The 12,424-nt window shown below is 38.5% G+C and overlaps 1 protein-coding gene across 5 annotated transcripts in view; it reads right to left on the bottom strand.

Annotated features, from left to right (window-relative positions):
• RGS22 (regulator of G protein signaling 22) overlaps window positions 1–11,829 on the bottom strand; it is a 175,768-nt gene extending 163,939 nt beyond the window's left edge. For 3 of the 5 annotated variants that reach the window (XM_072606882.1, XM_072606884.1, XM_072606886.1), the window contains exons 1-3: window positions 11,660–11,828; window positions 8,614–8,642; window positions 6,102–6,164 (exon numbers count right to left, since the gene is read on the bottom strand). In XM_072606882.1, coding sequence (XP_072462983.1) covers window positions 6,102–6,164; window positions 8,614–8,642; window positions 11,660–11,684 — 117 coding nt within the window. In that variant the 5' untranslated portion in view covers window positions 11,685–11,828. Of the gene's footprint in view, window positions 1–6,101; window positions 6,165–8,613; window positions 8,643–11,659 lie in introns of all 5 variants that reach the window. The other 2 variants (XM_072606883.1, XM_072606885.1) reach the window with 1 other exon arrangement.
• Between the last annotated feature and the right edge of the window lie 595 nt (window positions 11,830–12,424).

Below are 12,424 nucleotides of genomic sequence, written 5' to 3'. Positions count from 1 at the left end.
GAGAATATTATGCCAGGAAAAATCCTGGAATAGTGGAGCCAGCAGAAGGGGTAAACAGTCTCTTAGCTCTGGAGGCTAGGAAGACAGGGTCCTTCTTGCTGCAGCTGAAGGGGACCAGTACAGGACTGGAGGCATCCCAGCAAGCTTCACCTGAGGGGACCAGCAGAAGATCCTGAACCCAAGAGTAGAGCCAGGAAGTGTCAACACCAGGACCCCAGGTGTGCCTTAGCCCAGCCATGGGAATTGGGCAGACACCAGCACAGATGGAGTCAGTGTAGCCCTAGGGGAGGAGATCTCCAGCAGCCAGACTACCCCTCCTCCCACACCACACACCATGAGCCTAAGTGTAACCTCGAAACAACTCAGACTTCACTTGATCTCAGCCTTAGCATACTTCAGCCAGTTCAGCACCAGATAAGCTACAGCATTATATAGATTCTTGCTGAAACAACTAGAGGCCCCATAACACATAACCAGTAACCAGGACCCTAGCTCTAGCCCAAGGAACAAGGGATAGAGCCTCCTGTGCCCCAGAAGCAGAGATCCACTTTAAAAGCCAGGAAAAAGGCAATCACCATGAGCAAGAAGCAAATTAGAAAATCAAAGACCATATAATCTTATTACAGGGACAGGGAACAACAAAATATGAATTAGAAGGGAACAGCATTGATATTGTACTCACATCTGAAGCGTCAAAAAGGAATATGAACTGGTCACAAGCCCAAAGAGCATTCTTGGAAGAATGCAAGAAGGATTTTAAAAGCCGAATTAAAGAAGTAGAAGAAAAATTGATCAATGAATTTAAAATATATTCAGCTTCTTAAAAAGTAAAATTGGATAAATGGACAAGGTGATACAAAACCTAACTAGAGAAAATAACTCTGAAAAAGGAAGTACAAAAGCTAACTGAAAATAATTCATTAAAAATTGAATTGGGGAAGGAGAAACGAATGACTCTATGAGGCATCAAGAATGAATCAAGCAAAATGTAAAAAATCAAAAAATAGAAGAAAATGTAAAATATCTTATTGGAAAAACAAATGACCTGGAAAACAGATCCAGAAGAGAAAATCTAAGAATTATTGGTTTATCAGAAAGTCATGATGAAAAAAAGAACCTGGATAGTATCTTCCAAGAAATCATTTAGGAAAACTACCCTGAGATCCTAAATCCAGAGGGCAAAATAGTCATTGAAAGAATCCACTGATCACCTCCTGCACCAATCACCTCCCAAAAGAGATCTCAAACTGAAAATGCCTAAGAATATTGTTGCTAAATTCCAGAATTATCAAGTCAAGGAGAAAATACTGCAAGCAGCTAGAAAGAAACAATTCAACTACAGGAACTACAGTCAGGATCACACAGGACCTTGTAGTTTCTATATTAAAAGACTGGAGGGATTGGAATATGATATTCCATAAGGCAAAGGAGCTTGGACTACAACCAAGGATCAACCACCCAGCAAAACTGAGTATAATCTTTCAGACAAGAAGATGGACATTCAATGAAATAAAGCATTTCCAGACCTTCCTGACAAAAAGGCTAGAGCTCAATAGAAAATCTGACCTTCAAATACGAGATTCAAGAGGCATAAAAAGGTAAACAGGAAAAAAAAGAAAAAAAACTTGTTATTCAATATGGGCAAACTGTTTACATTCCTATACTTGAGGATGACATTTGTTAAACTTGATAACTGTATATTTATCACAACATTTAAAAGAGATATACATAGATAGAGGATGTGGGTATAAATTAACTGATGTGACGATAAAAAAACCTAATTAAGGGGTACAGAGGGAGAAGAGAAAAGGAGGAGGCAGAAAAGGGTAAATTATATCACATGAAGAGGCACAAAAATATATTATAGCAGAGGGAGAAAGAAGGAAGGAAAATGAGCACTGTTTGAGCTTTACTCTCATTGGATTTGGTTCAGGAAGAGAATAACATTCTCATTTAAGTATAGAAATCTAACTTGCACTACAGGTAGTAGAAGGGGAAAGGGGAAAGAAAAGGAAGGAAGTGGTTAGAAGGGAGGGAAGAAATAGTAAAGTAAAGGGGAAAGAAAAGAGAGGGGGGCTGGTAGAAGGGAGAGAAGAATAAGGGAGGCTGTGTTTTTTGAGGAGGCTAAGGGAAAAGGGAGAAATAAGACCATAAACAGGAGGGAAAATAGGATAGAGAGAAAGACACAGATAGCAATCATAACTGTGAATGTGAATGGGATGAACTCTGCCATAAAACAGACGAATAGCAGAATGGATTTAAAATAATAATCCTACAATATATTGTTTACAAGAAACACATTTGAAACAGGGGGATACACACAGGGTAAAGGTAAAAGGCTGGAGCAGAATATATTATACTTCAGCTGAAGTAAAAAAAAAAGCAGGGGTAGCAATCCTAATCTCAGACAAAACAAAAGCAAAAACAGATCAAATCAAAAGAGATAAGGAAGGAAATTATCATGCTAAAAGGTATCATATACAATGAAGTAATAACATTACTATATATATATATATATATACATATATATATATATATATATATATATATATATATATATATATATATATACATATATGCACCAGATGGTATAGTTTCCAAATTCTCAGAGGAGAAGTTAAGGGAATTATAGGAAGAAACAGACAGCAATACTATACTAGTGGGGGACCTCAACCTCTCCCTGTCTGAATTGCATAAATCTAACTTCAAAATGAACAAGAAAGAAATTACGGAAGTGAATAGAATTCTGGAAAAGTCAAATATGATAGACCTCTGGAGAAAACTGAATGGGGATAGAAAGGAATATATCTTTTTCTCAGCAGCACATGACACATACACAAAAATTGACCATGTACTACTAGGGCATAAAAACCTCACAATCTAGTGTAGAAAGGAAGAAATAGTCAATGCATCCTTTTCAGATCATGGTGCTATAAAAATTATATGTAATAAAGGGTCATGGAAAGCTAGATCAAAAGTTAATTGGAAATTAAACAATCTAAACCTAAAGAATAAGTGAGTCAAACAGTAAATCATAGAAACAATAACTTCATTCTTAAGAATGACAATAATGACACAACCTACCAAAACTTATGGGATGCAGCAAAGGCAGCTCTTAAGCGAAGTTTTATATCCCTGAATGCTTACATGAATAAAATAGAGAAAGAGGAGATCAATGAATTAGGCATGCAACTGAAAAAGAACAAATTGAAAATCCCCAATTAAATACCAAATTAGAAATACTGAAAACTAAAGGAGAGATTAATAAAACTGTATTTAAGAAAACTGTTGAAATAATAAATAAAACTAAGAGCAGGTTTTATGAAAAAACCAATAAAATTGATAAACCTTTGGTCAACCTGATTTTAAAAAAAGAAAATAGAAAACTAAATTACCAGTATCAAAAATTAAAATGGTGATTTCACCTCTAATGAACAGGAAATTAAAATAATACTTAGAAATGATTTTGCCCAACTGTATGCCCATAAATTTGACAATCTTAGTGAAATAGATGAATATTTACAAAAATATCAATTGTCCAGATTAACAAAAGAGGAAGTAAAATAGTTAAATAACCCTATCTTAGATATAGAAATTGAACAAGCCATTGATGAACTCCCTTGGAAATAATCTCCAGGGCCAGATGGATTTATAAGCAAATTCTATCAAACATTCAAGGAACAGTTAATTCCAATACTGTATAGACTATTTGGGAAAATTTGCAAAGAATGAATCCAATCAAATTATTTTTATGATACAGATATGGTGCTGATACCTAAACCAGGAAGACTCAAACTAGAGAAAGAAAATTATAGATCAATTTCTCTAATGAATATAGATGCAAAAATTTTAAATAAGATATTAGCAAAAAGATTACAGCAACTTATCATGAGAAGAATACACTTTGATCAGGTAGGATTTATAACAGGAATGCAGGGGTGGTTCAATAGTAGGAAAACTATCAGAATAATTGATCATCTCAACAATAAAACTGACAGAAATCACATGACTACTTCCATAGATACATAAAAAACTTTTGACAAAATACAACACCCATTCCTATTGAAAACAATGGAGAGCATAGGAATAAATGCAACCTTCCTTAAAATAATAAGTAGCATTTACCTAAAACCATTGCAAACCTTATATGTAATGGGGATAAGTTAGATGCCTTTCCAATAAGATCAGGGGTGAAACAAGGATGTTCATTATTACCACTGTTACTCAATATGGTTACTAGAAATGTTAGCTTTAACAATAAGAGAAGAAAAAGAAATTGAAGAAATCAGAATAGGCAAAGAAGAAACTAAGTTAGTACTCTTTGAAGATGATATGATGATATACTTAGAGAATCCTAGAGAATCAAGTAAAAAATGACTTGAAATAATAAACAGCTTTGACAAAGTAGCAGGATACAAAAATAAACCTACATAAATCATCTGCATTTCTATATATTACTAACAATTACTACCAACAGCAAGAGATAGAAAGAAAAATCCAATATAAAGTTACTGTAGACACTATAAAATATTTGGGAGCCTATCTGCCAAAACAAACCCAGGGGCTATATGAACACAATCACAAAATACTTTTTTGCACAAATAAAGTCAGATCTAAATAATTGGAAAAACATCACTTATTCATGGGTAGGTCAAGTTAATATAATAAAAATGACAATTCTACCTAAATTAACTTACTTATTCAGCATCACACCAATCAAACCCCCAAAAAATTATTTTATAGATTTAGAAAAAATACTATCAAAATTCATCTGGAAAAACAAAAGGTCCAAAAGGGAATCAATGAAAAGAAATGTTACAGAAGGTGGCCTGGTCATACCAGATCTTAAATTGTATTATAAAGCAGCCATCATCAAAACCACTTGGTACTGGCTAAGAAATAGAGGGGTAAATCAATGGAATAGGTTGGGTACACATGACACAGTAGTCAATGATTATAGCAGTCTACTGTTTGATAAACCCAGGGACCCCAGCTTCTGAGTTAAGAACTCATTGTTTGACAAAACTGCTGGGAAAACTGGAAAATAGTGTGGCAGAAGCAGACCACTGCCTGACACTGTATACCAGAATAAAGTCCAAATGGATCTAGGTATAAAAGTTGATACTATAAACAAATTAGGGAAGCAAGGAATAGTTTGTCAGATTTATGGAGAATGGAGGAATTTATGACCAAACAAGAGATAGTGAACCTAAGCAAAATGGATAATATTGATTAATTAAATTGAAAAGTTTTTGAATAAACTAAGCCAGTGCAACCAAGATTAGGAGGGAAGTGGAAAACTAGGGAAAAAAATTTACAACTAGTGTCTCAGATAAAGGCCTCATTTCTAAAATATATAGAGAACCAAGTCAAATTTACAAGAGTACAAGTCATTCCCCAGTTGATAAATGGTCAAAAATGGGAAAAGGACCCACATATACAAAAATATTTATAGCAGCTCTTTTTGTGTTAGCTACGAACTGAAAATCAAAGGAATGCCCATCAACTAGGGAATGGCTGAAGAAGTTGTGGCATATGAATGTAATGGAATATTATTGTGCAATAAGAAATGATTGATGGGCAGACTTCAAAAATATCTGGATAGACTTATATGAACTGATGCTGAGTGAAGTGAGCAGAACCAGGAGAACACTGTACATAGCTACAGCCACAGTGTGAAAGGACTGTTTGTGATAGACTTAGTTATTATCCACAGCAAGGCAAGTACCTAAAACATTTCCAAAGGACTTATGATGCAAATGCCATCCACATCTAGAGAAAGAACTATGGAGTCGGAACGCAGAACGAAGCAGATTATTTTCTCTTGTTATGTTTCGTTTTGTTTAGTTTTTCTCATACTTTTTCCCATTCATTTTAATTCTTCTATGCAACATGAGTAATATGAAAATGTGTTTAATAAGAATGTATATGTACAGCCCATATAAGACTGCATGTTGTTGTGGGGAGAGAGGGGGGTTGGAGAAGGAAATTTAAAACTTTTGGAAGTGCTCATTATCCCTAAATACATTCATTTTACATCAGAACTTGGTCATCATTGGCTTTGCTCTGGTGGGTAAGGATAACCATAATATAATACTTACTGGAAGACTTAAAAATTCATTGAAGTAGTCCACAAGCAAATTATCAGTTGCTAAAGAATCTTCCTGTAATATGAAAACAAATGTTTACAGTGTTATATGAGAAAACCTATGACTATATCATTGCGTACTATAAATTGCCTAGAAAATAGATCTTAAATCCTTTTCCATCAATCAACATTTATTAAGCTAATGTCTGAAAGGAAGATGCAAGGAAACCAAGACTTGGTCTTAAATAACCTAAAATTTAATTAGAAAGAATGCAAGTGAAAAAACTCAATTTTCTCTTAAAAATTTTCTTCTGTTGTTGTCAAATAATGTCACCTCTACTGTGAAGGTGCTGGAGTATTTTCTACACTGATTTCTTAGAGAATAAAGATATAGAATTTTTTAGAAACAAATCTTATTACAGAAGAAAAAGTAGCAAAAAGTAATGTTTTAGAGAAAGTGGATATATATTACATTTTCTACACTGATTTCTTAGAGAATAAAGATATAGAATTCTTTAGAAACAAATCTTATTACAGAAGAAAAAGAAGCAAAAGGTAAAATTTTAGAGAAAGTGGATATACATTATCAAGAGACAATGAAGTCAGGGTTGAGGAGAAAGAAGAAAATGCTACTTTTTTTTCTCTGATGCATTTAGGGAATCCAACTCCTATTTTGTTTTAGTATGTCAGAGCATATTGAAACTGAGAAAATGAAAATTTCCTAAATGTAATTTGTATTTATTTTGTTAATGGGAATATAACACAGTTCTATTATTTCCATGTGATTGATTTTTTTTCTTGGTTTGGTCAGTTTTTTAAAATGTAAAAAGAACATAATCCCTATACATTATTTTGAGTAAATATAGACTTAGTATGCATGTATAGCTAAAGACACAAGCATAAATGTTTTGTAACAGAAAGACCCTACACAAAATCTTGAATAATTACCAAAAAATATAAACTTTCAACAGGCTTGCTTACCTTAACTATTCAAATGGGCAAAGGACTAGAAAATTGCATTAACCTTTTAATTTATAAATAAATATATAGGCTTATAAATAATAGTTTAAAACTATAATTAATGCATTTAATTTAATTTTTAATTTATTTAATTAACTAATTTAATTAATCTGGTAAAGATTGTGTTAAATGCATTGGAGAGAGGAGAGACTTAATCATATAAAACATGCATCCTGAATTGGAAGAACTGTCCAGTCAGGGTAATGAAACATGCATAAATGATACTACAGAAGCAGTGATAGTACAATAAATGACAATATAAGACTTTATAAACCATTGTAGTGACCATAACATACAATGATATGGTTTGAGAGGGAAGGGGATGAGTTCAGTTTTTTATCTGCTGAATTTTACGTACCAGGACAACTTAAATAAAAAAAAAAAAGCCATGCAGGCAATTGGAGAGGCAGGTCTGGAGTTTGGGAGAGGTTAAGAAGCTTGAGCTATAGTCATCCTCAAATTGCTAATAGTGATGGAAGACATGAGGATACATGTGTGAGGGTGGATGAGATCCCAAAGAAGAGAACATATCAAAAAGCATAAAAGGCTACAGACTGAATCTTGGTCAGGGTATCAGTTAGAGGAAAAATGGAGAAAGAGAAGTCAGTGATAGACAGAGAAGAAGCAAATCAGAGAGAAAAGAGAACAAAAGTATTTCAGTATCATAGAAACCAAAGAAGAATACAGCTTGAAGTAAAGATTAGCTAATAGTGTCAAGTACCATAGAGATGTTAAGGAAAAAAAAAGACTGAGCAATTTTGTATTTAAATGTAAACTTAAAGTGTATAAGCATTCCCTCCCTCAAATATTTATTTTAGTCAACTCTAAACCAGCTACTGAAACAAGGAAGCATTAATTTCTACTGTAAACTGATATGGAAAAAAAGTGAAAAATTAGCCAACAAAATAAGTGTTAAAGGGTCAGAAGAACACAACAGTCCTCTGATTTTGAATCAGAAGTCTAAAATATATTTAATGTGATAGTACGTATATAACCAATATCAGATTGCTTGCCATCTTTGGGAGGGAGGAAGGAAGAAAGAAATTTGGAACTAAAAATCTTATAAATATTAATGGTGCTAACTATCTTTATATGTAATTGGAAAAAAAATAAAATGCTATTAAATGGGGGGGAGTGGTAGAAATCAAAAGTCTAAACTGAGAACAAAATTAAAACAAAATAAAATACAAGTGAACAAATCTTTTCTACATTAGTGTTGTCTACTATTCCTAGCATTCAAAGAATATAGAATGTACTCCACAACAGTAAAGTACTCCTTTTTTGAAAACTTAAATCAACCATTCCACTTTATTTTAGCAAACGTCAATCAAAACAAATTTAAATCACATGTGTTTATACCTAGCTGCTGCCACTATTAACTGTAGCAATTTATCACTTGTAGCAACAACAAAACAAGCATAATAGCTTTTATCTCTATATTGTATACTATTTCCTAAGAAAAACAAAGTAAAAAGAACATTTCAGTCCCTTTAAGATGTACTTACAAACCCTTCTTCTGTTAAAACTGGTGGCTCTGAAACAAAACGAAATAATGAATTTTATCACTCAATCTGATTCATCTTTACAGCCATCAATATGTTGCCATAAGAAACGGTGTTCTCCCAAGGGTTAAAGGGGGGAAGTCAATTACTTCACCTGGTTGGGCAGTAATTCTGGCTTTGTCACTATGTATATGTAATTACAATCTATCTATATATATCTATCTAGATATCTATGGAAAGGGGCTAGATCTTTCATTACCATAGTTTTTTATTAGTATAGGAAACTCTCAGGTGAGCAAACTCCCTATAGCAGGGCAGGTTGGCCTCTTCACTGCAGTTTACAAGTCCTCAGGAGCTGCTTAGAGCTCTGAGAATCTGAGTGAATTGACTTGCTCAGGATCACACAACAGGATGTGTCATATTAGAGATTTGAACTCACATTCTTCCTTGATTTTGTGGCTGGTTCTCTATTCACTCCACCATGCTGCCTTCTCTCATCAACCCATATTTATAATGCCCATTAAAGTTGGCAAGCAGGCTTTTAAAAGCATTATCTAGTAATTAACTTTACTGTCATTTTGGATTTACTTTGACCTTCATTTAGTTGCTCTATACAAAAAATGAGTAGTCACTAGGATAAAAGGAAAATATATGTCTAACCAACCCATTAGACAGGCCTATGATAGACACATGGACCTATTCTAAATTTAAATGTCAAAAAAAGGATTTCTGGAAAATCCAGTAGGCTAAAGGTTGGGGGAGATCTATACATATATCTATTACTAATGTCAATAAATGTCAAAGGTGGACTTCCATAAAACCTGGCAGGCTAAAAATAGAAGGGAGGGGGTCTTCTTTTCTTAGGAGAAGCAATGTCTAGGTAGTTCAGTTAGGAGTACGGAAGACCTTTGCATCTGTAACAATAATAGCTAGCATGTGTGCATGCCTGTGTGTATATGAAGGGTATATTTGATTTATACATACATACATATATGTAAGTGTATGCATGTATATGTGTGTATATATGTATATAGATATATAGTGATATAGTTTTAGATCTGCTTTTCTAAAAGGAAAGCAACTTTTGAGGGGGTCAGCAATCTACCTTAATCAAGCACGTATATCATTCATTTAGTTCAGGGGGGAAAGTCAGTACCAGGAACTTGAGAAAAAGTACAGAGAAATAAAGACCAACAGACAGGGCTTCCAACTGTCTGACCATAAGCAACACATACATCACAGATCAATAGACAGATCTAACTGTCTGACCATTACATACATACATGGGAGAAGGAAGCACCAACATCTGTCCAAGCCTTCGGGGCTTTTTAGAGGCTACCCAGAGTCTTGTCTGGCCAAACAAACACTTCCAATGAGTAAGTCCCAAAACAAAGCCTCACCTCAGAGTATATACACACTTTTCAGAGCCAGAGGGCATCACAACCCTTGAGAACCAGTGCCTCATTAGAAATTAGCAAAAGGTGTGGGCCTTCCCACAAAACAAATCTCTCCTAATCGAGCTTCCCTTAATGGGCAGGCCCATTAATGGGTGGGATAGATTTTTAATTCGCATTAACATAATTAACATTAGTGTAGTATATTTTGCTATATGTTGCTTTAAGGTTTGCAAAGTGCTTTATAAATATTTCATTTGATTAACATATACACAAATGTATGTATATATACGTAGAGAGAAATATGTATCCATTTCTGTGTGTATGTCCGGTAGTCCTTTTTCAGTCACATCCAGCTCTCCATGACCCAATTTGGGGCTTTCTTGGCAAAGATACTAAAATGGTTTGTCATTTCCTTCTCCAGCTCATTTTACAAATAGGAAGAAACTGAGGTCAACGGGGTTAAGTGACCTGCCCAGGATCATACAAGCTGGTAACCACCCGAGACCAGATTGGAACTCAGGAAGAGGAGTTCAGGCCTGGCACTTTACTGACCGTGTCGCCTAGCTGCCCAGGTATTGATATCAACATATAACCATGAAGAGATGTAGATAGGTATAAATCTATACATAATATGGGTGTGCATATATTACAGGTGGATCTGCATATATGTCGATGTGGGTGTGCATATATTACAGGTGGATCTGCATATATGTATATAGGAATGGCTAGATAGATGGATGAATAAGACCCTGGATCTTTCAAACGATATAGACACACAGAACTCAAACAAGAGATTTGTAAATACTTTGCCAACCTTTTTAAAGCACTGTATATAGTACACATTACGTACGTACCCATACATTGCTTTATACACACATATATACCGCCTTATTTGCAAAGCGCTTTGTAACCCTGGGAGGCAGGCCCTATCCTACCGTCCCCTCTGATGTAAGGGACAAAGCTGAGGCCCACGTGGTAAGTGCCACGCCCACGGCCGCCACGCCCACGGCCGCCACGCCCACAGCCGCCACGCCCACGGCCACCCCGCCGGAGCCGGTTGGAGCCCCAGCCTTCCTGTCCAGGGCTCTCGGTCTCTCCGGCCCGTCTCCCGGCTTACGCAGCCCTTTTTGCCGCTAACTTTTAACTTTAGCGGTGACTCGCCAGCTCGCCCGTTTGCAGGTGCCCCAGAGCTGGGCCAGCTGACACCGGGCACCGGCCTCCTCTGCTCCGAAACGTGACTTGCCCGAGTTCTCCCACAGCTGTGAGCTCCCTTCCCCACCTGTTTCAGTCTCCCTATTTTTAAAATTGGAAGAGCTAATTATGAAATAATTGTAGCATCCGTCTCATCTGGCTACTGGGACGGCGTCAAAAGCTAGGGACAAGCGGGAAGGCCCGGCTCCCATCCACGTGGGCGCAGCGACGGGCCTTATTTCTGATGGAGGGGGAGGGGCAGGGGGCAGGGCCCTCGCAAAGGTTCCCCGTGAGGAGGGAGGCTCGTCCTAGGGGCAGGACCCTCCCCTCCCCCCCACCAACGGCGCTAGGCCTGTCGGGGGCGGGGCCAGGGGCGGGGCCTTGTCGGGGCGGGCCAATGGCGGCGAAGCCGAAGGCTCCTCGCCCTCGACCTCCTGCGCTCCGCTGCCGCCGCTACCTACCGGTGGTGAGCCGTTTCTCCCGCATGGCCGTGTTGCGGGCTCTTCCCCCTCCTCGTTGGGGGAGGCTCCTTCCTCCGTCCTGGCCGCGGTGGTCAGCGCTCCATTAGCCGGAGGCCCGTTAGGTCGCCGCTGCTGGTGGTGGGGTGGGGGTCGGGGGGTAGGGGTGGGGGATGGGGGGCCGAGGGCGGGGGTGGGGGGGCGGGACGGGGAATGGGGGAGCGGTGGAGAGTTTCCGGAGGCTCTGGCGCGAGCCCCCGGGCTGGGCTGAGCGCGCTGCGCGGCGGGGCCGGCCTGGCGCCCGGGGCCGGGTTCGTGCGGCGCTGCTGCGGCTGCTGCAGGCTGAGCGTTCCCACTTGGCAAGCCTCGGAGCAAAGTGGAGGAGAGGCTGGCGCGGTCCCCCCCGGGGAGGCCCCTGTCCCAGGTGCTGCGGCCGGGCGCGCCTCGAAGCTTCAGCGCTCGGGGAGCGCCCGCGTCGGATCCTAAGTCAGCCTAGCAACCTCGATTCAGACGCAAAGCGTGAAAAGGACGCGGTGCGCTCCTTGGGAACCGCGCTCCTGGCCAGAGGGGAGGGCGCTTGGCCAAGTCTGAGAGCCTGCCTTCTCTGGGGGTCCCGAGGTGGCCGTTCTGGCCCCCACCCTCGCACGCTGCTGCTGCTCTGGTCTCCGTTACCCGGCCTAGGAAAGGGGTCTGTCCGCCTCCCCCAGCCCCCACCAGGAGCAGGCTCGCCGCAGGGAAATGTTCTCCCTGTGGACTGGCCCCCGAGGG

The sequence above is a fragment of the Notamacropus eugenii genome, chromosome 4, assembly GCF_028372415.1.
Source record: "Notamacropus eugenii isolate mMacEug1 chromosome 4, mMacEug1.pri_v2, whole genome shotgun sequence".
NCBI lineage: Eukaryota > Metazoa > Chordata > Mammalia > Diprotodontia > Macropodidae > Notamacropus > Notamacropus eugenii.
The sequence above is the reverse complement of the archived record's forward strand: the minus strand, read 5'-3'. Positions and strand labels throughout refer to the sequence as shown.